The sequence below is a fragment of the Anarhichas minor genome, unplaced genomic scaffold (assembly GCF_050575085.1).
Source record: "Anarhichas minor isolate MPS153535 unplaced genomic scaffold, ASM5057508v1 ptg000149l, whole genome shotgun sequence".
Classification (NCBI taxonomy): Eukaryota; Metazoa; Chordata; class Actinopteri; order Perciformes; family Anarhichadidae; genus Anarhichas; species Anarhichas minor.
In genome coordinates, this window is record NW_027466595.1 from 162501 (window position 1) to 188372 (window position 25872).

At 43.8% G+C, this 25872-nt stretch overlaps 1 protein-coding gene across 1 annotated transcript; it reads left to right on the top strand.

Annotated features, from left to right (window-relative positions):
• The first annotated feature begins 11336 nt into the window (after positions 1-11336).
• LOC142943673 (vasorin-like) lies at positions 11337-13463 on the top strand. The gene has a single exon (XM_076085323.1). The coding sequence runs from the start codon at positions 11337-11339 to the stop codon at positions 13461-13463; it is 2127 nt and encodes a 708-aa protein (XP_075941438.1).
• The last annotated feature ends 12409 nt before the right edge of the window (positions 13464-25872 follow it).

Genomic DNA, 25872 nt, shown 5'->3' on the forward strand with positions numbered 1-25872 from the left:
AGTACTTTAGTTGTTTAAACCTAACTAAGTAGTTTAGTTGTCCAAACTAAACTAAGTAGTTTAGTTGTCTAAACCTCACTAAGTAGTGTTGTTGTTTAAACCTAACTAAGTAGTTTAGTTGTCTAAACCTAACTAAGTAGTTTAGTTGTCCAAACTAAACTAAGTAGTTTAGTTGTCTAAACCTCACTAAGTAGTTTAGTTGTTTAAACCTAACTAAGTAGTTTAGTTGTCTAAACCTAACTAAGTAGTTTAGTTGTCTAAACCTAACCAAGTAGTTTAGTTGTCCAAACTGAACTAAGTAGTTTAGTTGTCCAAACTGAACTAAGTAGTTTAGTTGTCCAAACTGAACTAAGTAGTTTTGTTGTCTAAACTTAACTAAGTAGTTTAGTTGTCCAAACCTAACAAAGTAGTTTAGTTGTCTAAACCTAACTAAGTAGTGTTGTCTAAACTTAACTAAGTAGTTTAGTTGTCTAAACCTAACCAAGTAGTTTAGTTGTCCAAACTGAACTAAGTAGTTTAGTTGTCCAAACTGAACTAAGTAGTTTTGTTGTCTAAACTTAACTAAGTAGTTTAGTTGTCCAAACCTAACAAAGTAGTTTAGTTGTCTAAACCTAACTAAGTAGTGTTGTTGTCCAAACTGAACTAAGTAGTTTAGTTGTCCAAACTGAACTAAGTAGTTTTGTTGTCTAAACTTAACTAAGTAGTTTAGTTGTCCAAACCTAACAAAGTAGTTTAGTTGTCTAAACCTAACCAAGTAGTTTAGTTGTCCAAACTGAACTAAGTAGTTTAGTTGTCCAAACTGAACTAAGTAGTTTTGTTGTCTAAACTTAACTAAGTAGTTCAGTTGTCCAAACCTAACAAAGTAGTTTAGTTGTCTAAACCTAACTAAGTAGTTTAGTTGTCTAAACTTAACTAAGTAGTTCAGTTGTCCAAACCTAACAAAGTAGTTTAGTTGTCTAAACCTAACTAAGTAGTTTAGTTGTCTAAACTTAACTAAGTAGTTTAGTTGTCTAAACCTAACTAAGTAGTGTTGTTGTCTAAACCTAACTAAGTAGTTTAGTTGTCTAAACCTAACTAAGTAGTGTTGTTGTCTAAACTTAACTAAGTAGTTTAGTTGTCTAAACCTAACTAAGTAGTTTAGTTGTCCAAACTGAACTAAGTAGTTTTGTTGTCTAAACCTAACTAAGTAGTTTAGTTGTCTAAACCTAACTAAGTAGTGTTGTTGTCTAAACCTAACTAAGTAGTTTAGTTGTCTTAACCTAACTAAGTAGTTTAGTTGTCCAAACTGAACTAAGTAGTTTTGTTGTCTAATCCTAACTAAGTAGTTTAGTTGTCTAAACCTAACTAAGTAGTTTAGTTGTCCAAACTGAACTAAGTAGTTTTGTTGTCTAATCCTAACTAAGTAGTTTAGTTGTCTAAACCTAACTAAGTAGTTTAGTTGTCTAAACCTAACACTTCTGGAGAATTCTGAATATTAAAACCTCTTTCTTTGGAAGCACGGGCGGTGACACAGAACGCTTTTATATTCTGACTTGACACGTAATATGTCATCAATTGTTAAGAAAACACCTCCACCTGAGGGGGGGGGGGGGGGGGGAGACCACCTTCTGGCTTCTTTTCCTGAGCCTTTCTCTCTTTTCTTCCTGAGGGCACATAGTCTTTCATCAACCAATCAACAGCTCTCATTTCCCCACCCACACACACACACCCACACACACACACACACACACACACACACACAGAGGCCTCTCTGCAGCTGGCAGAGGATTAGAGGTGTCAGGAGTCCACCCAGAGACCAGGACACCAAACTGACGAAGCAGAAGAAACACAGACAGAGAGAGAGAGAGAGACTGCAGAGTCAGCAGAGATCTGTTCCTCATGTTTCCATCAGTGTGAAGACGATGGACCGCCACACTAAGACAAAGGCTTCTGACTCACTAGTTTGTAGAGAAGTTGTCTGTTTCATAGAGATGGTTCAGTCACATATCTATCATCAATAACGTTTTGTCACATACCATCAGAGGTATATTGTCTTTGTTTCCAGGTTATTATGAACAAAACGTTGCATGTATTATAAGAACTGACAACACTGGTCTCCACTGATGGCAAACTTTAAAAAACCCTCAATGAAAGAAGTTGAAAGAGTCGAGTTCACTGAATCCCCACATGTTCACTGTGAAAGGGGTTAAACCCTGAACCTGATCCACGTACTAAGTCCTGACCTGAGCTTGTGTTATGAAGTTAAACAGCTCATTCATCTCTAATATCTATTTTATATTCATGTGAAAACATCTCCTTCAAACTACTGGATTTATTCAAGTTTATTACCAAAACTACATTTTACAGATGACATGTGAACACATCATGATAACGTTATAATGTACCTTCAGCCAGTACTCATGTTCACTGAGCAGAGCCTGAAGGCATCATAATGTAACTGAAGTAAACCTCCTGTTGGTTAGCCGTTAGCGGTGCTGCTAACGTTACTAGCTCTCCTCCTGTTGCTTTAAACACTGATTGGTTGTTTACAATGAAACATGATCAGAGACTAGAAACATGTTCTACTGAGTCAGTAACACTTTATTTACACTGTGATGGTTGACGATAAATTCTGAGGGGGGGGGGGGGGGGGTCTGTGACATAAGGATGTTTATTACATCCAACATACAACGAAATTAAGTTGGCGACTCATCAGTCAGTACAACAGCAACAGTTAAAAAGTGTATAAAAACATTAAGACAAGACGATTTAAAACAAGACATTAAATATATACAAGATAAAACAAGACATCACTACTCAGCGGGGGGGGGGGGGGGGGCGACTTTACTTATCGTTTTTCCATCTTTAGTTTAGAGACGTATGTAACATGGTATAAAGGAAGTTTGTTAAAGTCCAGATCAGATGTAAGTGGTGCAGTGTGTCTAGACTTGTACAATCCCCCCCCCATTCCAGTCCAACCTGCACCCTGCCAGAGGCCAGACTGGGACTGACAGCTGGCCTTAAAGAGAATGAAGGGGCCCCTGCTGGGCGAGGGAGACAGAGGAACGAACCAACAGTAACAAGTGAACGATGGAGGGATGAAGAGTACAAAAGACGCACAGAGAAAGTTCACGAGGAGCGATCAGACAGCACCTCGCTGCTTCAGGCTGCAGAGACAAGCTCACTATTAAACACATCTAGAACTTATTGGCTCAAGCTCTCTCAGACTGTGTCTCTAGAGGACGTCTGGAGACTTTAAGGTGCGCTCAGAAAAGTCGAATATGCAACTTTCCCTCTGGGAGGATTAAAGAAATTAGTACAAACATTTATAAGGGCGGCACGAGGAAATAGGAGGCGTGTTTGAGCGCAGTGTGTTCACCGCCAGCTGGCTCACCTGGTTAATTAGAGCTGCTGACAGACGGGAACTAACTGTGCTTCTGCTGTTGTACTTTTATCACCTCGGTGGGAAAACCGGAGTCGCCAAACTAGTCCTGACTCCAGGTGTGTGTGCGTGTGCGTGTGTGCGTGTGTGAGAGTTAAAACAAACCAGGCTGGTTGTCTCTGTATTCTCTGCAGGTCACTTAATGTGAGTCTGTTTGCAATGAGAAGGTAGTCGACTGAGCGGTTTGAATGCACATCAGCATCAGTTGAGGAGAGCCGAGCGTTCAGTTATCGCTTAAAACTGTTAAATGTCTTTAGTTCTGCTGCAGAGGAATGTTTAATTCTATCTGGAGTTGAATCTCCACGAACACGAGGATGATCGTGTTCCTCTGCAAGCATTCAGACGACAGCAATCATCTCGACGTTTCTAATCGATTAGTCGACAAAACCTTATTTGTGTCGACTAATGTTTCCTTGATGGAGGACAGAACTGGTGTGAATGTAACGGAGCTTGATTGTGCTTACTGTGATATATATATATATGATATATATATATATATATATATATATATATACATACATACATACATACATATACAGTATATACATATATACATATACAGTATATACTGGTGCTGGTCATATAATTAGAATATCATCAACAAGTTGATTTATTTCACTAATTCCATTCAAAAAGTGAAACTTGTCTATTATATTCATTCATTACACACAGACTGATATATTTCAAATGTTTATTTCTTTTAATTTTGATGATTATAACTGACAACTAAGGAAAATCCCAAATTCAGTATCTCAGAAAATTAGAATATTACTTAAGACCAATACAAAGAAAGGATTTTTAGAAATCTTGGCCAACTGAAAAGTATGAACATGAAAAGTATGAGCATGTACAGCACTCAATACTTAGTTGGGGCTCCTTTTGCCTGAATTACTGCAGCAATGCGGCGTGGCATGGAGTCGATCAGTCTGTGGCACTGCTCAGGTGTTATGAGAGCCCAGGTTGCTCTGATAGTGGCCTTCAGCTCTTCTGCATTGTTGGGTCTGGCATTTCGCATCATCCTCTTCACAATACCCCTTAGATGTTTGTGGTGGCGGGCGTGGGTGGCTCAGCTGTGGAGGGGACGGAGTGTGGGAGTGGTTCAGGGAACGGTGCCGGGAAGAGACTTAATTAGGCGCAGCTGAAACTGATCCTGATTGTCTCACTTACAGCTGTATTTAATCAACAGTAGCGACGGAGGCGAGAGGGACAGCTCGGGACGAGCACAGTGAGACACGGGAACGGACTGCAATCCTCCCGCGGCGTGTGCTCGGAGGCAAGGCAGGAGAGCACACGGCCAAGCTAGTCCGATTCCATGCCAATAAAGAACATTTGAAACCGTCATTTAACCGTGTGCTGGCATCCTTGTGCTCATCAGACCCACCGGGTAGCAGGGACCCTGTTACAATGTTCTATAGGGTTAAGGTCAGGCGAGTTTGCTGGCCAATTAAGAACAGGGATACCATGGTCCTTAAACCAGGTACTGGTTGCTTTGGCACTGTGTGCAGGTGCCAAGTCCTGTTGGAAAATGAAATCTGCATCTCCATAAAGTTGGTCAGCAGCAGGAAGCATGAAGTGCTCTAAACCTTCCTGGTATACGGCTGCGTTGACCTTGGACCTCAGAAAACACAGTGGACCAACACCAGCAGATGACATGGCACCCCAAACCATCACTGACTGTGGAAACTTTACACTGGACCTCAAGCAACGTGGATTGTGTGTCTCTCCTCTCTTCCTCCAGACTCTGGGACCCTGATTTCCAAAGGAAATGCAAAATGTACTTTCATCAGAGAACATAACTTTGGACCACTCAGCAGCAGTCCAGTCCTTTTTGTCTTTAGCCCAGGCGAGACGCTTCTGACGCTGTCTGTTGTTCAAGAGTGGCTTGACACAAGGAATGCGACAGCTGAAACCCATGTCTTGCATACGTCTGTGCGTCGTGGTTCTTGAAGCACTGACTCCAGCTGCAGTCCACTCTTTCTGAATCTCCCCCACATTTTTGAATGGGTTTTGTTTCACAATCCTCTCCAGGGTGCGGTTATCCCTATTGCTTGTACACTTTTTTCGACCACATCTTTTCCTTCCCTTCGCCTCTCTATTAATGTGCTTGGACACAGAGCTCTGTGAACAGCCAGCCTCTTTTGCAATGACCTTTTGTGTCTTGCCCTCCTTGTGCAAGGTGTCAATGGTCGTCTTTTGGACAACTGTCAAGTCAGCAGTCTTCCCCATGATTGTGTAGCCTACAGAACTAGACTGAGAGACCATTTAAAGGCCTTTGCAGGTGTTTTGAGTTAATTAGCTGATTAGAGTGTGGCACCAGGTCTCTTCAATATTGAACCTTTTCACAATATTCTAATTTTCTGAGATACTGAATTTGGGATTTTCCTTAGTTGTCAGTTCATCAAAATTAAAAGAAATAAACATTTGAAATATATCAGTCTGTGTGTAATGAATGAATATAATAGACAAGTTTCACTTTTTGAATGGAATTAGTGAAATAAATCAACTTTTTGATGATATTCTAATTATATGACCAGCACCTGTATATACCATGTCCTCACAGAGTGAAGTCTTTATTCTAATGATTTTCAGTCTTCATCCTGGAATAGACTCACAGCTGCTGCTGGCCTCTCTAGACAGCAGTTGTCAGCGCTCAGGTGTTTAGTGCCGGTCAAAGCTGACCGAGATGCTCCGGATGTCTCGCCGTCTCTCTTTAAGCTCACGTCATAAAAACCCACGAGGCGGTTTTAACCCTGAACGCTTCTTTGATGGAGACGTGGAAGCGAACACCAACAGGAACGGCTTCGTAGGACTTTTCCTCCTTTTTGTTTCATGTATTTCATCAGTTTCTTCACGACTCGATCCAAACTGATCGGTGGAAAAAGGCATCGACCAATCACGTTCTGAGGAGCCACCAACCACACGGAGGATCCGTAGTCTGAAAGACCAAAGCCAGCGGAGACCAGATCCACTCCTTCTGTCTTTCACCTTCACAATAAAAGCCCTAGAAAGTTAGTGTTTGCAGTGGAGTATTTTACATTTTACCCCCGGTGTGTGAAGACGTTCCGTATATTTATATATCGTTTATCTGCTTACACAATAGCTTTTTTTGGGGGGAGGGGGGGCTAAGAGTTCTTGAGAGACTGAAGCTGTTAAACTGATTCCAGGCATGAGGTAACAGGATATTCCACTGTGGGGAGTGGAGGGAAGGTTTGCACCACGAACTCACGCCCTCCATGAGGATGAAGTAATCTCCCCATAGACTAGCTTTCTAACACAGTTTACGATCCTCCGCTCCCACACATCCTGAAGTCTGTTATTTGATTTGAGCTTCTTCTTCAGTGATTAAAAGGTCATCGTGGTGGAGACCTCACCTTTCATCCTCCATCGATAGTTTAACTGTTCGTTCGGTCACGGAGGACGCTGCTGCTTGTTCAAACTCTTCAACTCTTTTATTAGAATTATTTTTAAAAAGCAAAGTAAAAAACACTTATTTAGCAAAATACACAACTGACATCAAATGCTGAAAAGAAAGTATTAAATAGAGAGTCATCAATTAGTGTTACTTTTCCTCTAGAAGTCATGCAAACGATCACACGTGAACCCTGGTGGACACCTGAGTGAGTCACACCTGAGTGAGTCTTTACACCTGAGTGAGTCACACCTGAGTGAGTCACACCTGAGTGTGTCTTTACACCTGAGTGAGTCTTTACACCTGAGTGAGTCTGTACACGGATCCAACAGCCTCGTTGTGGCTCTTCTATCAGAGCTGCTCGTGTCTGTTCGGTGGCTTCTTTAATCTGAACACCAACATTTACACCACGAGAGGTAAACGTCTCTCCTTTGAAACCTCCGGACTCGTCCGACAGGAATGAAAGGGAGAGAAAACCCAAAGCAGTGAAACGAGAGATGACAGCGTTTCACTGCTGCAGCAGCAGCATTAATACATTATGTGTGATAGTGAGCGGGATGCTTGGGATCTTCAGAAGAGCAACTTCCACTGAAGTGTTTCTCCGCAGTTCATCATCTAACAAGTAGAACTGTGTGAACACGCACAGCAGCACCTGCTTTACAGACTAAATGCTCTAAATTGGGGGTTTGTTTACAACCTGTTCGTGGGTCTGACTTCATCTCTGGCTGCTCAGAAAAACGACGAGTCTGCATGTTTGTTTATTGACGTATAACAAAGACGTTTCTTGCCGCAGTCGGCGTTAACGTGGGGAGGAGGTAATGTTTGCACCTCCCGTCACGCCAAATTCCTTGCATGTTCAACATACATGGCAATAAACGGTTCTGATTCTGATTCTGAGGTAAGAGTGGACGGACGGGTCGAACTAACACAGGACTTTCACCCCGGAGACCTCGGTTCATGTCCGCTGTGAAACTTAAATAACGGAACAAACACTTATATCGTCAGACCGCGACGCTCTACTGAACATTACCGAGTAGTTGCGTTTTTAAAACTCGTTTCCCTTGAAACACAGCTTAGTTTGATGGAACGTGACGTTGGAGACGGAGCTGCTTCTCAGACCTCACGAGCAGTTTGTTGAGCGTCATGATTTTAGGAATCACCACCAAACCTCCTGAAATAATATCCAGGTCCTCATCTGCTCTCCTTCAGTAACAGTTAGTGAGAGGACATATCTGTGTGTTTACAGCAGAGTGAGGATGAATGGAGGACACTTCATCTCTCCCTTTACCTCCAACTCCCCCCCTCTCCCTCGCTCTTGTCAACCGGGGGAGGACAAAGGTTTATGTCGGCCTTTCACTCTGTCTCACGGTGAGAGATGGCTGCAGTGCATCGTGGGTAACAGAATCCAGCTGTGTGTGTGTGTGTTTGTGCTGGTGTGAACATGTGCAGGAATGTGTGTGTGTGTGTGTGTGTTCTGTTTCGTGTCACGGTGACGCCGATGTTTGTCTTTTATCACGCCGCCTTATCCTCGCTCGTACTAAAGAAGAAGAAAAGTGGATGAAGCAGAAAACTAATCAGGAATTCATGACGGAGAAGAGAGAACCCGTTCTGCTTTGGATGCTTCCCAATATGATGATGAAAAAGATGAAGACGTTACTGATTATTGTTACTTGTTGTGTATCAGAACATCGAGCTGCTGCGGTAGAAGTTCAAGAACTAACCGGAACTTCTTTTAGAGTTTTGTGTGTTTGATTCTCGTCTGAAGAGATTTAGATTCAGAACTGAACTCGGCAGTCAAGACTAAAGGACTAAAGGCTCTCTGTGGCTTAAAACAGCATCAGTTATTTAGACATGTCCTCGTCTTCACTGCAGGTGATTACAGATCAACACTCGACCATCCACGAGGACTCGGCAAGAACAAAGCATTAACAAAACTTCATTTAAGTTCCTCCACGAGGAACATGAAAATAAAATAACTCAATGCTCCATGAAGCTACATGAAGGAGCTCACAGAGCATCAGCTGGTCGTCTACTCCATCACGGACTGGACGACATGCAGACTGTAGTCCTGGATGTAAACAGACTCCTAAAGACTCCATCACCTCTGTCTACACACACAGATATTCTTTCCTCTACTTATTAAGATAAAATGATGTCTGCCTTCGTTTTAAGAAAACATCTCAAAACGTTCGCCGGGTCGGGAGGTGCTGATGACGGCGACGTCAATGATCCGTCAAATACCAGAGAAGAAGATTCTGAGCATGCTCAGTGAGCTCATCTTCCTCTGACGTGCTAACTAACAGTGAATGATGGTAAAGCTGAGGCGGACCAAATAACACTGACACACAAACACTCCGCTAGTCCGCCATCGTTTTCTATGGCTCATTGGAGAAAACGACAACGGGCGAGAGATGACGTCATCGTCTCCCAACTCACACGTCCACACTGATACGGAGTAACCGGAGCTTTCAAAAATCTAAAACCTGAGAGGATGTTTTGCAGAATATGCGTTTTGTGTTCAGACGAGAGGCCTAAACATCAAGGAGAAGTTTAATAAAATGTCTATATATACATGTAGACCGGGCCTGAAACTGACCTTCTGTCTCAGCCCGACCCGCTGGGAGGTCAGAGGTCAGGTTCAGCTCCAGACTAACACCGCTGAAGCGTGAAGGCATTGAGTTTGTTAAACAGGGAGGCTTCAGCAGCAGGTTTGAATCCTGATCCTCTGCGGTTGTGGTTTGTTTCTACCTGACCACCCAGACACTAAGCGTTCAGGAACAGCAGAGCTACAAGACACCGTTTACTTGGGATAGAATATATCCAGATGTGTGCATGAGTAGTTTCTCTTCTCTCGACTCGTTCATCCATATTCCATTCATTCCTCAGTCATCAGATCATTCAGTCAGAGTCAGCAGCACCCTGAAGGGAACGACGAGCAGCTCTGATTATATTATTATTGTCCTGTTGTCGGAGAAGAGCTGCTCTCTAAGCTTAGACATGGACCGCAAACAAAAGCAGTGAAACGCCTCTTTGTGGCGGCACCCCCTGAGAATAATGGTGATGATAACAGCTCCTTTTCTTCTGGCTGATGTGACGTTAACAAAAGGATGACAGATATTTCCTTTATGTTCTCGTAGACGTAACACTTCACAAACACTAGAGTGTCTCGGTTATTTTAAATTCAGTTGAATTGTAGTAGAACACGTGAGAAAGATCTGATTCTGATTCTGCACATTGGATATTAATCCAGAGTGTTTGTCACTTGGATGTCTGGGCTTCACCATGCAGAGGGATTTTGACTAAACGGCTGCTTTCTCATTCATCTGCTGAACGTTTGACTGAAGTCTTGGTCGTACGAGCAGGATTCACGTTCAAGTGTTGGCCCAGAAACAGAAACAGCGACTGCATCAACAAGTCTCTGCGGAAACCAAGTCGTACTCGGAAGCCGATTTATAAAACCCGAGAGCCTGTCAGAGATCAGACATCACTCTGTGGTTTACAACAAGACGAGGCAGATAGAGAGGGATTTGTTCCACACTGTGTTTGTGTCAGTAGCAGATCTTATTTTTCACTTTGGCTTATTGTTTATTAGAGGTTTGATCTCTAAAACTTCTGGTTTGTGTTAAAGTCCCTAATTTGGTTATTAAACCTTGTGTTTGCCACGAAGATGTCAATGCTCTCTCTGTCAACAGTCACTTTTCTGTTTCCTCCACTTACTTCCTTTCCTTCCCCCCGTCTTCCCTTTGCGCTTAATAAAGACAGATTTTGAGAGAATATTGCAAATTCCTGCCAGCTGACGGGCTCTGACCTGGTGTGTCATGAGGAGAGGGGAACGAATGCAGAAGACAGAGGGCAGAAAGGGAACGGAGGCACATTGTGTGTGTGTGTGTGTGTGTGTGTGTCAACACACTCGCAGCATAGTGTATTTACCTTGGATGTGTTTGTATGTAGCCATGTGGTGCTGCGGGTGTCGGGCTGCTTTACTGCACACTCCGTTTCACAGGCAAAAGACCGTGTCGTAAACACACGGAGGAGGCTGACGGGGTTCCTCACTGACCCCCAGGAGGGGTCGCCCTGGGGGGGCTGTGTTAACCCGTGGCCTCGGCCTCTGGGTTCCTGATCCCTTGGGGTGTCTGCTCATCAAGGATTTAGAAACAGAATATTCACTATGTGTGGAAGCGAAAGTTTGTTGGGTAAAGTGTGCTTGCATGCTTTGAATGTGAGTGTGTGTTTGTGGAAGGGATAAAGACAAAATCCTCAGGCATTCATTATGAGCAAATAGAATTAAGGGTTTAGGAATTACATTCAGAAAAGACTTCTTGCATAACTTCAATTTCTTCCTCAGACATTGTTAAGAGTAAAACTATTTACAGCCTATTTTATGTCCCAATTTGTTTCTTGCTGTAAAGCCTCCCTCTTTAACTGTGACCTGCTTGTTAAGCGAATGGTGATTAACAGCAACCATTTCCTGTCTCTTCTGTCTTTCAGAGATTAAGAGCTGACACCATGCTGCCTTACTTCCTGCTCTTCTTCCTCTCATCTGGTCTGGTGTCATCCTCCGACTGCCCGGCCGACTGTTCCTGCCAGGGACAGGACTCCATATTCTGCATTCAGCGGCGCTCTAGCGTCGTGCCTCGTGTCCCCACCACCACGCAAAATCTATACATTTTCCAGAACGGCATCGACACTTTGACCCAAGACGACTTCAAAGGCCTGGGGGAGTTAGAGTTGCTGGATCTGAGCCAGAATGAGCTGGCAGAGATTCCAGATGGTGTGTTTGTGATGCTGTCAAAGCTGAAGAACTTAGACCTGTCCTCTAACCACATTGCCCACATTTCCAAAGACAGTTTTTCTGGGTTGGTCCAGCTGGAGAGGCTGTATCTCCACGCAAACCGCATTCAGAGCATCCATTCGGAAGCTTTTGAAGGTTTGGAGATGCTACTGGAACTTAAGCTCCAAGGAAACCAGCTCACCTCTCTGCCATCCCTTAGTTTCCCAAGACTTCTGCTTCTAGACCTCAGCTACAACAACATCCCAACCCTGGGACCCTCAGACCTTCAGACTCCCCACTTGGAGGCCCTTAAGGTGGCCTCGCTGGGGCTTACTGCTGTGGATGAGGGTCTCATAGCTTCTCTGGGGAACCTCCATGAGCTTGACATCTCCACAAACCAGTTAACTGAGGTGCCCCAGGCCCTGAAGCAGGACTCCCTCAAGGGGCTGATCAAGCTCAGCCTGGCTACCAACCCATTGGGCGAGATCAGGGTGGAGGACTTCCAGAAACTGAGTGGGCTTCAAGAACTGGATCTCAGTGGACTTAATCTCCAGGGATTTTCCCAGAGTTTCTTCCAGACCTTCCCAAGGTTGATGCACCTGACTGCAGCTGAGAACCCATTTAACTGCTTGTGTCCATTAGCCTGGTTCCCAGTTTGGCTAAAGGATAAGGATGTGAATCTCGGGAGGCCTGAGGAAACCAGATGTCACTTCCCTCTAGTTAATGCTGGGAAAATGCTTTCAGCGCTCGAGCACAAAGATTTTGGGTGTCAACCTACCACAACAGTGCTGATTGGCTTCCCCATTGGAAGTACTCCGGTTCCCCAGATTCCCACCACATCTCCAGAGACCATCCATACCAACGCTATTCCCCCTCCTCCTCCTCCACCCAGTGAGGCAACCGTCTCCTCAAAGACAGTCAGCGCCCTTTCACCAGGACCTCCAGTCTCCCCAAGCTCCACCAGCAGGGATCTAGGTGAGCACATCTGCCCACCAAACATCTGCCTCAATGGGGGCACTTGTAATTTTGATCCGCTGGGTCAACTCAGCTGTCTGTGTCCGTCGGGAACCTCTGGCCTCTACTGTGAAAATGTGGATGATGTTCCTGAGACACCGAAGCCTTCAGCAGCAGAGGTTTTGCTGGTTGCCCCTGCGGTGCCGGCTGAGCTTGATGCTATCAGCTCTCGGCAGGTCACCTCCACTTCCATCCTTCTTGACCTGCACCGCTTCATCGAGACACGGCCACACATCCGTGGCATCAGGTTGACCTACCGTAACCTCTCAGGGCCTGACCGCCGCCCCATTATCCTGAGTGTACCGGCATCCTACCCCGAGTACACTTTGCGTGGGTTGAGACCCAACTGTACCTACTCTGTCTGTGCCAGCCCCCTGGGTGAAAGAGTCAACTCAAGGGCCAACAGCTCTGTAGAAACAGGGTCGTGTACGGAGGCTCGCACCGAAGGGCTTCCCCTGTCGTCCTCGGAGTCCAGGGTGGAGACACAGAGCCCGCTGACGTACACGCTCATCCTCGCCATGGCTGCACTGGCACTGGTGATGGGTTTGGCCGCGGTAGCTGGCGCAATCATCTGTGTCCGAAGGAGGAGGCAGTCCAAGGCAGGAATGGAGCTGGAGCTGGGCCCAGCAGATCCTGATCCCATGGAGCTGGAGGGGATAAAGGCCTGCCTGGAGAATGGGGGAAATAGTACACTACCCCACAAACAGCCTGAGATTGACCGCTGTCACACTCCTCAGCCGCCTCCATCTTTGCAACAGAATGGGGGTTTGGACTATGAATTCCCCTTGATGCAAGGACACTGTCCATCAAATAACAATCTATCATCCTTAAAGCCATCTTATTTCTAAGATGCAATGAACTGCAAACACTTGTAACAACATTGGAGGCAGTGAGCTCATCCGGATTTGAGAAATCCTGCTATGGTGGTTAAAATTACAATTTTCATTCCAATATCAGATATCCACAAGTTGAAAAGTGGCACTTACTATCCTTTGGTTGACTGGATCATCTATTTTAGAGACACTGAATGATGAATTTAAGATTACAGGATATTGGAAATGTGCTGAACCACTGTGGGACCGTGATCAGGATGGTTTAAAGTCATCGAGTCTGATGGTGGTGAAACCTAAACAAGTGATTAAACTAAGTGCAATCGACTAGAAGGGTCTTAGTAGCTGACTGAAAACGGAAGTGCCTTTTTTTGCATTGACACATCTGTAACCAGTGGCTCTTTGTTTTCTATCTGTGTTTGTTTAAAAGAAACTATGTGAATATGGTGAAATCCTTTTGCTGGATTTGGGAGGTACCGTCTGGAGAAAAAGGGCCCCATCAGCGTTTGGGCTACCGAACCAGAGGAAGTGGTTTAAATGAAACCAGTGATGCAGATGTGAGACGACCACACGATTCAGTATTAAAAATGGGTTTTTCAACCAACTCCAACGGCTCCGTGGCGACTACAACGAGAACTTGCACAGTGTCCCAGTTCACAAACTGCCGCAAGACTGATGATGGTCACATAAAGAAATGCAATAACTTTGCAGATAGGTTGACGACAGTAAAAGCTGTCTGAATATGTTTCTGTTGACATTATTTAATCTGAAAGTCTTCACAGTTGGATTCTTCAGTGTCAACAGATCCACCATCACGCTCTCCACACATCCCGAAGCTTTTGGTTGGAGATGAATCTGCTATGAAAGAAAAGAAGGACTGAAGGAATGGACTCTGCCTGTACTGTTCTGTGCCGTGACGGGAAAGCTATTTTGTGTAGCTTATATTATGATATTCTGTTTTTGTCATGTGTTTATTTTGTGTTTTTGTTGATGATGTCCATTCAGTATTTAGCTATGGCTGCGAGTTGAACCATTATTAATTATTCTCACTTGGAAAAAAAGTCAGCTTGAGGCTCCGATCACTCCGAGACGCGTCGCCGGCAAAACCGTTGTTTTTCTTTCGGTTCGGTGTGGCGTGCAAAAAAGTTTAAATATCTTCAACTTGACCAACGCAGCCAATCACATCTAGCAAGAGGCGGGCTTTACTACTTTACAGCCTACTTCCTGGTTTGATGCCGGTACATGTGGTAGGAACGGACAAAGTCAAATACGGACGACAGGTTGATATTGTCATTGACATGACTGAAGCTCACCTTATTATTCAAACACTCATCTGAGAACACATGCATGGCGTTGCGTGAGCAGCCAGGTGGATCCGTCTGGACTTGAATTCATTAGTCCCCGTTAATTACGTTTGTTCGCCTGGTTGTGCACGCACCCCCACTCCACAACGCTCACCAGCTGTTTCTGCCAAGAGGCGTTTTATGAAGCGTCCGTTGCGCCGCGTCTCGGTGCGATCAGCCGCTAAGTCACCGTGGATCTTTTAGTTTACTATTTGCATTTTAGGTGACATGGAGCTGAATCTTCCCGGAGCTACTTGTAGTGAGTGCAGAGTAAACACAAGCTTAAAACCAGCAACAATCAAATATCGCAGTCATCTCTACATCATGCACAGAAGGATTTAGTATTCTGTTTCCCAGAATTGTCCTCAGACACAGAAGTGTGTCTGAGGAACTCACCAAGTTTATTTTCTCTGCCAGCGCTCCACAAGGACAAACCACAGACTGTTCCTTCACAGCCAAACCTCACAAAGTTGTGTTCAAAGACCTTTTTTTTGCCACAGAACCCACTCCTATAAAGCAGCACACGCGTGCCGAGAAAAGAAAGTGAGTTCAAAGAGCTCGAGAGAGGTTTGCTGTGAGCTTTAGGCTGCAGACCCAACTGTTGATCCAGACATCTTTACCCCTCCAGTGTGTTCTGGTCAACACGGACTATTGGTGTGTGTTTATGTGTCTGGAGACTGTTTTGCTTGTTTGCAGCCAACCAGACGGTGAAATGCACCGTTCTGGTTTATTTGTTCCCTCTTTTCTTTCTCGTCTGGGTGTTGTTCGTCTTTCTTTCTTACGTCTTAGCTATCTTAGCAATGTGCCTTAGCCACATTGGTGCAGAGCCTTACTGATATCTCGTAGTGGCCAATTACACGCTGATGTGTATTTCAAGAACATTTGGCCTCGCATGACAAAGTGTAAACAAAAAGTCCTTCCTTCCTTATCAGTTACAGTAACAGCAGAAAGCCTGGCGACTGGGTTCCATCTGCTCAGGTGTTTGTTAATCGAGTCCATGCACTTCACTCCAGCACTGTCCAAAATCAACTTCTCCACTTTCTTCACTCTGTCAGTATTCCACTATAAACACAGACACAGATGCTCGATATATCAACTGGAAGAGAGGCAGGAAATGTTTGAAATCTTTTTCAAAGTGTGTGAAAACCTTCCCTGATTGTTTAGGGGGAGCCTTTCTCTTTGTTCTTTTTGTATTGTTTTGTGTTTGTCGTTTACGTCAATTATAATGTTGTGTGTCTGCCAGAGAAGGCAGTGCTGAGAGAAAAAGAACAGTATTAAAATGTTGAGTTTGAGTCTCTGCTCTTTCATAACGGTGCAGTAATGTTTCCTTGTGGATTTGAGGAATGCGGTCCCATCGGAGGCTGTGAGTGAGTTGTGACTGCTGTCGCAGAGAAACGCAGAAAAGATTTCCAGCAACAACAGAAGCCGATTACACAGCCTGTATCTCTCAGTACCTCATTACACACACACACACACACACACACACACACACACACACACACACACACACACACACACACACACACACACACACACACACACACACACACACACACACACACACACACACACACACACACACACACACACTAAACTCAACCACAACAGGATCACTGTGTGACGTTGAGCTCATTTAAGCTAATAGCCAGGAACAGACGCCAGTGGAAAATATTACTAAACAACACACAGTTAGACATTACAGAGCTCTGCTGCTTTTATCGGCTGGTTTCTTGCTGACTCAGCATCTTGACATCTTGCACAAAGTAAACAAAGGAACAGCGAAAGGATGAACGTCCACACTTACACTTACAGAGCATTTTGTAAATCTTTACAAGCAGGGGAACGTTTCGATTATTGATTCAGCTTTAAACAAACAGGCAGTCCTGGTTCAGGGTCACTGATCGGTCTCCAAGGCTAACAAACGGAAACATTAGTGACTTCACCGTCCAGGTATGTCTGACCTCAACCACCAGTCCACACTGGAGACGTCCAAGACGTGGAGGATCATTTATTAAATGGCTGTTTTGATATGTGTTGAACTCACATGAATAATGACTACATATCATTTAAGAGTCTAAAACTCTTCTCTGTGGTCAAAAGAAAGTGACTGTTGTTCGTTTGTTAAGGTGACAACACGTTCAGAGGGGCTGTAAAGTGTTAGCGCGCGCTGGGAAGAGATTGGACGCAGACGATGGCTGGTTAGTTAGCTAGTTAGCTTGTTAGCTTGTCCTCCTCTGGGGCGGCGGGCGGGGGAGTGAGGTGCTGCTGGTCACAAGCCTGCTGTTAGGGTCGTTTTCTGCTACCAGTGTAGCATTAGCACCACTAGTTAGCTAGCTAATTCCAGCATGCTTACATGCTACACTGGATACAGAAAAGGAAACCATCATGAGATCATGTGTTAAAGCTGCATTCTCTCTAGTGTCCACCAGGGGGCGACTCCTCTGGTTGTATAGAAGTCTATGAGAAAATGACTCTACTTCTCTCTTGATTTATTACCTCAGTAAACATTGTAAACATGAGTTTATGGTCTCAATCTCTAGTTTCAAGTCTTCTTCAATACAGCATGATGTTCATTTAGTAACTTTTGGTCCATTTCAAGCGTTTCCAGCCTGCGCAGCTTCACCCCATAAAAGTTCCCAAAGGCCAAGCACATCACAGCGGACGGAATCCAAAGAATACTTAGTGGATGAGAATCTCAGAGTATAACTGCTTACATTTTTAATGTTATGTTGATGGACACTGTTGTCTCACAATTCAGAGCATGATGGAAGTCAATGGTTCTCACTGTTCAAAGTGTTTGTACCGGGTTTCATAAGAGTAACTTCATACCAACTGACAAAATATTGACCTTCTGAGATACAAGTAGATTTAGATGGTAACTTACTCAGCCTTCTTCAATCACATAAAGACAGAAGAAATGCATTTAGAAGACCTCCATACTGAGGTCTGAATCAGTCACAGTTTGGCAGAAAACCAGCAGAAAGTATTTACAGCAACACAAATAGCTAATTATATAATCACAGAACAGATTATAACCCTTCAGCTGTGGCTCAGAGGGCGGCTTCTCTACATTATCCTCGTGAATTCCACAGAAGATTACTAAGGGGGGCAGAACATTTTAGTTTGGTTGTTTGGTCGTGTTTGCTAAAACAAGAGCCACTTTAGGAGGGTGTGGCCTCGGATGGCATGCTATAACTGAGAGTTTCTCTTTTTAAGATTCAGCTAAACGGTCCGTCGTGGACACGAAGGTCTAAACTGGTGAAAGAAGACACAGAAGAAATAAAAAGGTTTTACTGTCAAAGGAAGCTGAATCCCTACAGGTTTGATCACAGGCAGGTCCTGGTTAGTGGTCTCAGCTCAACAGGTTGTAGAGAACAAGAAGGTACAATAAAGAACATGTAAAATATCTCGTGACACTACGGAGACGGTGCGTAAAACGTCACATTTTAAATTGGACGTTTTTAACAGAAGACATATCCGTGTCTGTGGCGATGTGTTACCCGGGAAACACAACGGACGTCAGTGCGACGCGAGGATATCGTTCCATACGAGAGATTTCAGATACCAGCATGTTCTCCTAAAAAATGACCATCAATGAACAATGAAAGTTCTTGTCAATTCTATTTTAAAGGGAACTTATTTTCTCCAGGATTACATTAGTTGTTTAATTGAAGTCTGCGTCGGAGGGGCGGAGGGGTCAAACGTTTGTTTGAACCATCTTTGAGTGAACCTGAAGATAACATTGATGTACACGTATCTAGAAATGTTCAAATGAAACAGATTTTTGGTTCAGATATTTTAAGACTAGACGTATCAAATGTACGAATGTTTCACTCCACTGGGTTGCAGATACACGTGTTTTTATTGCTTTTTTCAAACGTCTGACAACCAGTTGGCTAATTTCAAGCTCAGGCTCAACAGTGCTAAAAGTATGTTGTTCCAAATTATATCTTCCATCCCAGTGCAATGTTTGGTAAAAGCACCGAGACGTTGACACAGTCTCGGCTTTAAACTACAAATTCTCAATCTCAAATTCTCAGTCTTCAATCTGGATTGAACCAAACGGCAACCTCCGGTTCTTTAAGGTGAAGTCAGAGCTTCATGTGTTAAAGCTGCATTCTCTCTAGTGTCCACCAGGGGGCGACTCCTCTGGTTGTATAGAAGTCTATGAGAAAATGACTCTACTTCTCTCTTGATTTATTACCTCAGTAAACATTGTAAACATGAGTTTATGGTCTCAATCTCTAGTTTCAAGTCTTCTTCAATACAGCATGATGTTCATTTAGTACATTATGGTCCATTTAGAGTCAAACAGACCATAAAGCAGGGGATGCTTTAGGGCGGGGCTACACAGTGATTGACAGGTCTCTAATAGACCATAAAGGAGGCATGCTTTAGGGCGGGGCTACACAGTGATTGACAGGTCTCTACCAGAGACGTATACGGCGTCTCTACGTCACTCCTCCTCAGTCCACATATGGTCACTTCCTGTTTTTTGATTGCAAAATAATAACATGGCGACGGCCGTAATCCAAGATGGCGACGGTGAAATCGCAGAACCCGAGGCTTCAAAACATCCAGAAACCAGCGAGTGACGTCACGACGACGCCGTCCACTTCTTATATTCAGTCTGCGGTTTGAACCAACATATGGAGAGTCAATACAAACACAAACCTCCCAACTTCACAGCCCATCTCCCTCTTTAACCCCAAAATGTGCTTCTCGTTTAGTGGCTGTCCTTCGTGGACGGCTGCAGGGTGCTGAGAGAGAAGAACGAGACGGAGACGGGGAAAAGAAAGCGGGGGGGGGGGTTATTTAAACAATCTGGTTGTAATGAAAGCAGTCAGGGCTTGCTGGAGGCGGATAGATTGGTGGTGCACAGGAAAGAGTGAATGGGCTGGAATCCAACCGCAGTCAGATTGTTGAACTTGATAATGGTTTAAACGTGTGTGTGTGTGTGTGTGTGTGTGTGTGGGGGGGGGGGGGGTGTACCTAACCCACCCTAGAACAGCCATGAATTCCACATGCAACTCATTTGTGCTGCAACATATCTTCCTGTCGACGCTGCTGTACCTGTGTAATACATAGAGTCCTTCAGTGTTGAAACTCATTCTATGCACTAAACCTTTAGGCTCTGAGTCACAACACAGGTCTTTGGATCCCTTCATTTCTACTCCTTAATCTTCCTGGTCTGAGGTTTTCATGTCCCATGTGGTCCCTGTGAATCCTCCAAACGAGTCCTCCAGATCAAACAGCTCTGTGTCGTTTGTCCGTACCTTCAACACATAGAAGCGTCCTCGGCCTGTGAGGATTCTACTCTATAACTCAGAGGATTCTACTCTATAACTCAGAGAGGATTCTACTCTATAACTCAGAGGATTCTACTCTATAACTCAGAGAGGATTCTACTCTATAACTCAGAGAGGATTCTACTCTATAACTCAGAGGATTCTACTCTATAACTCAGAGGATTCTACTCTATAACTCAGAGGATTCTACTCTATAACTCAGAGAGGATTCTACTCTATAACTCAGAGAGGATTCTACTCTATAACTCAGAGGATTCTACTCTATAACTCAGAGGATTCTACTCTATAACTCAGACGATTCTACTCTATAACTCAGAGAGGATTCTACTCTATAACTCAGAGAGGATTCTACTCTATAACTCAGAGGATTCTACTCTATAACTCAGAGAGGATTCTACTCTATAACTCAGAGGATTCTACTCTATAACTCAGAGGATTCTACTCTATAACTCAGAGAGGATTCTACTCTATAACTCAGAGGATTCTACTCTATAACTCAGAGAGGATTCTACTCTATAACTCAGAGGATTCTACTCTATAACTCAGAGGATTCTACTCTCTAACTCAGAGGATTCTACTCTATAACTCAGAGGATTCTACTCTCTAACTCAGAGAGGATTCTACTCTATAACTCAGAGAGGATTCTACTCTATAACTCAGAGGATTCTACTCTATAACTCAGAGAGGATTCTACTCTATAACTCAGAGAGGATTCTACTCTATAACTCAGAGAGGATTCTACTCTATAACTCAGAGGATTCTACTCTATAACTCAGAGGATTCTACTCTATAACTCAGAGGATTCTACTCTATAACTCAGAGAGGATTCTACTCTATAACTCAGAGAGGATTCTACTCTATAACTCAGAGAGGATTCTACTCTATAACTCAGAGGATTCTACTCTATAACTCAGAGGATTCTACTCTATAACTCAGACTCAAACGCTCAGACTGTGAAACAGTGAACTGGGTGGAGTACGTCTCCAATATTTCATAAAACAGTTGTTATGAGCTTCTTTTGTTTTACTCAACCTCATTCAAATCTAAAATAGTTTGTCGTTCTGCGTGAATGGTGTTGTGTGTGTGTTGAACAGGATGTCTGACCTACGAGGAATCTCGAGGATGGAAACACATTTCTGTTCTCACACACTCGTCATGAAGCCTGACCTCCTCTCTCCGTTATGAGCTCCTCCTCTTTGTGTCCGTCTCTATTCAAACGAGTGTGATGAAATATTTCATCTGGACAACGGACTCCAGCAGGTGCAGGACGACGAGCGCACAATGACTTCACCTGGGAGACCAAGACGGACCAGGTCGCTATGACACACACACACCTACTCGGTGCATTAGTGTTGACAGATGAGAGGGATTAAAAGAGTTCTGCTGAGAATCTAGAGATGTGGAGGCTGAAGCTTTAAGTCAGACATGACTGAACAATTCCTGAGTTTGTAGTTTATTCCTCTTGAATTTATACCCCACGATCCAAAACTCATATTTCTGTTTCCTTCAAGTTCATATCCATAAGTCTAACGGCCTCTTTGGGTTGGGACTTTTTCCATAAACCTCAAGGCAATGATTCAAGTTTGGAGGACTTCCTGACATATATATATATATATATATATATATATATATATATATATATATATATATTCACACACATACATTTATACGTGACAGAAACAGACAAACCACCAATCACCTCACATCTTTTCCATTTTTCTCACTGCTACTAACAGCTGAGAGGTCGAGGCCCGACCACCCGCAGGGTCACCGAGGTTTATTCTAAACAGATGAGAGGAGGGTCGTGTGTCCGTCGACATGTGGGTCAGGAAAAAAACACCGTCCTCTATTTTGGTCTTTGAAAACAAACTGGACAGCAGAAGTGTTTTTTTGGAGAAATGCTTTAAGAAACATCAATCTGAGAAACCCGGTTTATTCAAGTCCAGTCCAGTTTATTCAAGTCCAGTCCAGTTTATTCTAGACCAGTCCAGTTTATTCTAGTCCAGTCCAGTTTATTCAACTCCAGTCCAGTTTATTTTAGTCCAGTCCGGTTTATTGAAGTCCAGTCCAGTTAATTCTAGTCCAGTCTGGTTTATTCAACTCCAGTCCAGTTAATTCCAGTCCAGTTTATTCTAGTCCAGTCCGGTTTATGCAAGTCCAGTCCAGTTTATTCCAGTCCAGTCCAGTTTATTCTAGTCCAGTCCAGTTTATTCTAGTCCAGTCCAGTTTATTCTAGTCCAGTCCAGTTTATTCCAGTCCAGTCCATTCCAGTCCAGTCCAGTTTATTTCAGTCCAGTCCAGTTTATTGTAGTCCAGTCCAGTTTATTGCAGTCCAGTCCAGTTTATTCTAGTCCAGTCCAGTTTATTTTAGTCCAGTCCAGTTTATTCTAGTCCAGTCCAGTTTATTCTAGTCCAGTTTGTTACACATTAGAATGTTCATTTTTTCGTTTCCATTATTAGAACTTGTAGATCTTTATTGATTCTGTCTCAGTTGAAGTTAAAACACATGATCGGTCGGAGAAAATCGTCACCAGCGTGACATGGAACGTCAAGTTACCTTCAATAACTACAGCTGTTTCTTTATGCACTCAACCCAGATGTGTGTGTTTTAACTATGACGAAGTAGAGACGACGCTCATGTTGTTTGTCGATGAGAGAAAAATAACTGATTTAAAAACAGTGAGGATGAGTTTGAAATGAAAGACTTTGATCATATTTCTGTCATCTGCACCACACCAAGATGTTATGAACACAGACAGGATGTTAAACAGGACCAGAACTCAGTAGAATGAGTTAGTGCTGACACCTTTATTGAGAGGTGATGTCCACCTAGAACCAAAGCAAAGAACGATGAGAGTCTTAATGTCAAAGAGAAGCGGAGAGAAGAGACAAAGTAGAAGAAAAGAGAGAGAACATGGAGGACGAGAGACTGTTACCACATGACGGGACTGTGAGGACATGATGAATATTCCTCTGACTCCAAAGCATTCACAACACAACAACAAACAAATGCATGTCACAAAACTGAAGGTGAAAAGTTGACTTTTTAGAAACATCAGATCAGGAACTCGTCCCATGAAGTTCATCAGACACCAGAGCTCCCTCTGCTCAGACGTTCCACCTCAAGTACTTCAGCACCGTGTGAGGGTTGTGTGAGCCTCTTTAGGACTACACTGGTTCACCTTCCTGCACCGACGGCACAGCCTTCAGGGGCGTTTTGGGGATCGTCGACTTTTGCCGAAGGACACTCCGACGTGCAGCCGGGGATCGGACCGCCGGTTTCTACAATTGGAAGATGCCCCCCCCCCTTCCCCCGCTCTACCTCTTAGCCACACATGTCACTTTTTAGGAGAGAAAGCTGAAAATACTTCCAGTGCAGCTACAAAAGATTCCAAACAGAATCCTGCACGAACAGCCGAGTCACTTCAATCCGCTGCACTTTATTCTGTATTCACTCAAACCAGATTATTAAAACAATGACAAGACGTTTCTCTGTGTGGCTGAGGATGAAACGATCCAGCGAGTGAGGATCAGCTATAGAACGGAGTCGCGTCGTAGCTACAGTAGAAACACGACTTCACTCAAACACACTGATGTTCCTGTAATCACCGCTGTGTCACATGCACAGAACCTTCTGGAATAAGTTCTTTCAAAGGAAATAAAACACGATGTCTCCAGAGTCTCCTACTGTCTCCTCTCTTGACTCTTGCAGCTCTGAGCTGTCAAAACGTGTTGGAGGAAAGCGAACTCATCTTCCTCCCTCATCGTCCCTGATGAAAGCTTTGGCCGTGTTAGAATAGTGACACGAAGGACATGAAGTGCACTGAAGACAGAGCGAAAGGCCCATAAAGGAACTACTTCATTCACAGAGCTCCTGGAATGCTTTGAGCACCACAGGTCGATTTCAGAGTATCTGATGATGAGGATGAAAACAGTGTCTTCGTCTGTAGAACAGTGGTTTCCTTTGTGCAGATCAATGTTATCCGTCACCATCGCTGCTCCACAGAGAGGCGTGTGGACACGCTGCAGCCTCGGGCGGCTAGCGGCTCAGGTTTCCTTCATCTCTGCGTATGTTTCCACACATTCACATTAAAGACCACCAGTGATGTTGAGCTAATAATCACCATACGACGGATGAACCCGCCGGATATCTCTGCGGCTTTGTTTCATGAAGATTCTCAGATTCACATTTACATAAAAAACAACTCAAAACTGAATCATTAAGTCACATGAAGTTCATTCATTCACTGCAGAAGAAAAGAGGCTGAAGCTGCAGACACAGTGGTGTTCAACAGGTGAGTGTTTCTGCATATTTAGTATTCATCGTTCTGTATCGATGTACGAGCTCAAAGTAAGGAGCTCATCAGAACCTCTACACATTTAAATGAATGGTAATTAGAAATAGAGATCTTTGGAGTTATTATGGGACATTATGTGAAAGTTATGTTTAAGCAACAAAACCAATGTTAAAAACAAATGAGCGGTAACTTGTTATATTTTGTTATTCTATATTCTTTGTCACCGTCTCCCCCCTTGTCCCGCCCTTGTCTCCCCCCTTGTCCCCCCCTTGTCTTCTCATGCGGCCCCCATCAGCAGCCCTGGTATATTTTTGTGACTTGGGTGAGACTGCCCTGAGGTTGTTGATGCTGACTGGAGATGCTCTCTCCAGACTGAGCGTTACTCTCACTGAGCTGTGAAACCACCGGCACAAAGACGACAATGAGGCCCGCGAGCTGCCCGAGTCACCGCTCTGATCACGCAGAGAGCCGGTTCTTAACGGCTGCTAAATGCTGCCGCGTGGAAAACGTTTGGCATCAGCCCGGCAGCTTGACTCTTGAGCGGAGGATCTTCTGGACCAGGAAGAGATTGCGATGTTGTAACGCTGTTTTTTGCCGTTACATTTCCCAGCTAAGTGTGCCCACTTGTGTTAGCATCACACCGCTTCATACAGCTTGATGAATTCACACTCGGAAGCTTCCACTGGAGGTTAAATATTCCAACATATCATATATCATTGATTCTAACAGCGTCTCTGTAGAACGGTGTGTAGTTAACCTTTGAGGTGCAGCAGCTGCGTCTGTTAAAGGTTGTGACTTCCTCCATCTTTCAGGAAACTCTCCAACACTTTGGGATGTGAACTTGCTGAAACTAGCCGTTGAATTGGAGAAACTAAAGTTGTTCCACTCGATGCCCGACGCTCAAACTAATCGTCTTGTGGCTGCATTTCATTCTGCGATATTTAACGTACTTTTTTGCAGAGAAATTATTGTAAAGAGTTTATGTTCTCTCGCACAAATGAAAAGATTTCTTAGAGCAGGAAAAACGAGTTGTAGGATTTCAATATGTATGTTCGACATGGAAGTATGGCCCATGATGAGCGATGGTTCGCTATGAAGTCAGATGTGAAATGTGCTTTTCATGCAGAAATAAAGAATAACTTGCCGACGTTGCAGACTCTGTATCTGCTTCTTCTTTTTGCTGTTTGATTGTTCAACTTTAAACTTGAGGCTCTTTCTTGTTGGTTCTTAAAAGCAAACTAACGACATGAAAGAACATCTTTCTAATATTAAGCCACTTTCAGTCTAATTTTTAATGTTAAAAACGTGGTGCAATCGCAGCACGTTGCCAATAATGGTTATCATGCACGGAAGGAGAGAGTACTACAACGTTTAGTATCTTTTTATTTTATCACTGATACTTTAATAAAATTACTTTGTTGATTGAAATGGACATTTTATTGCATTACCTGTAAATGGGGGAGAGAAACTAAAATGT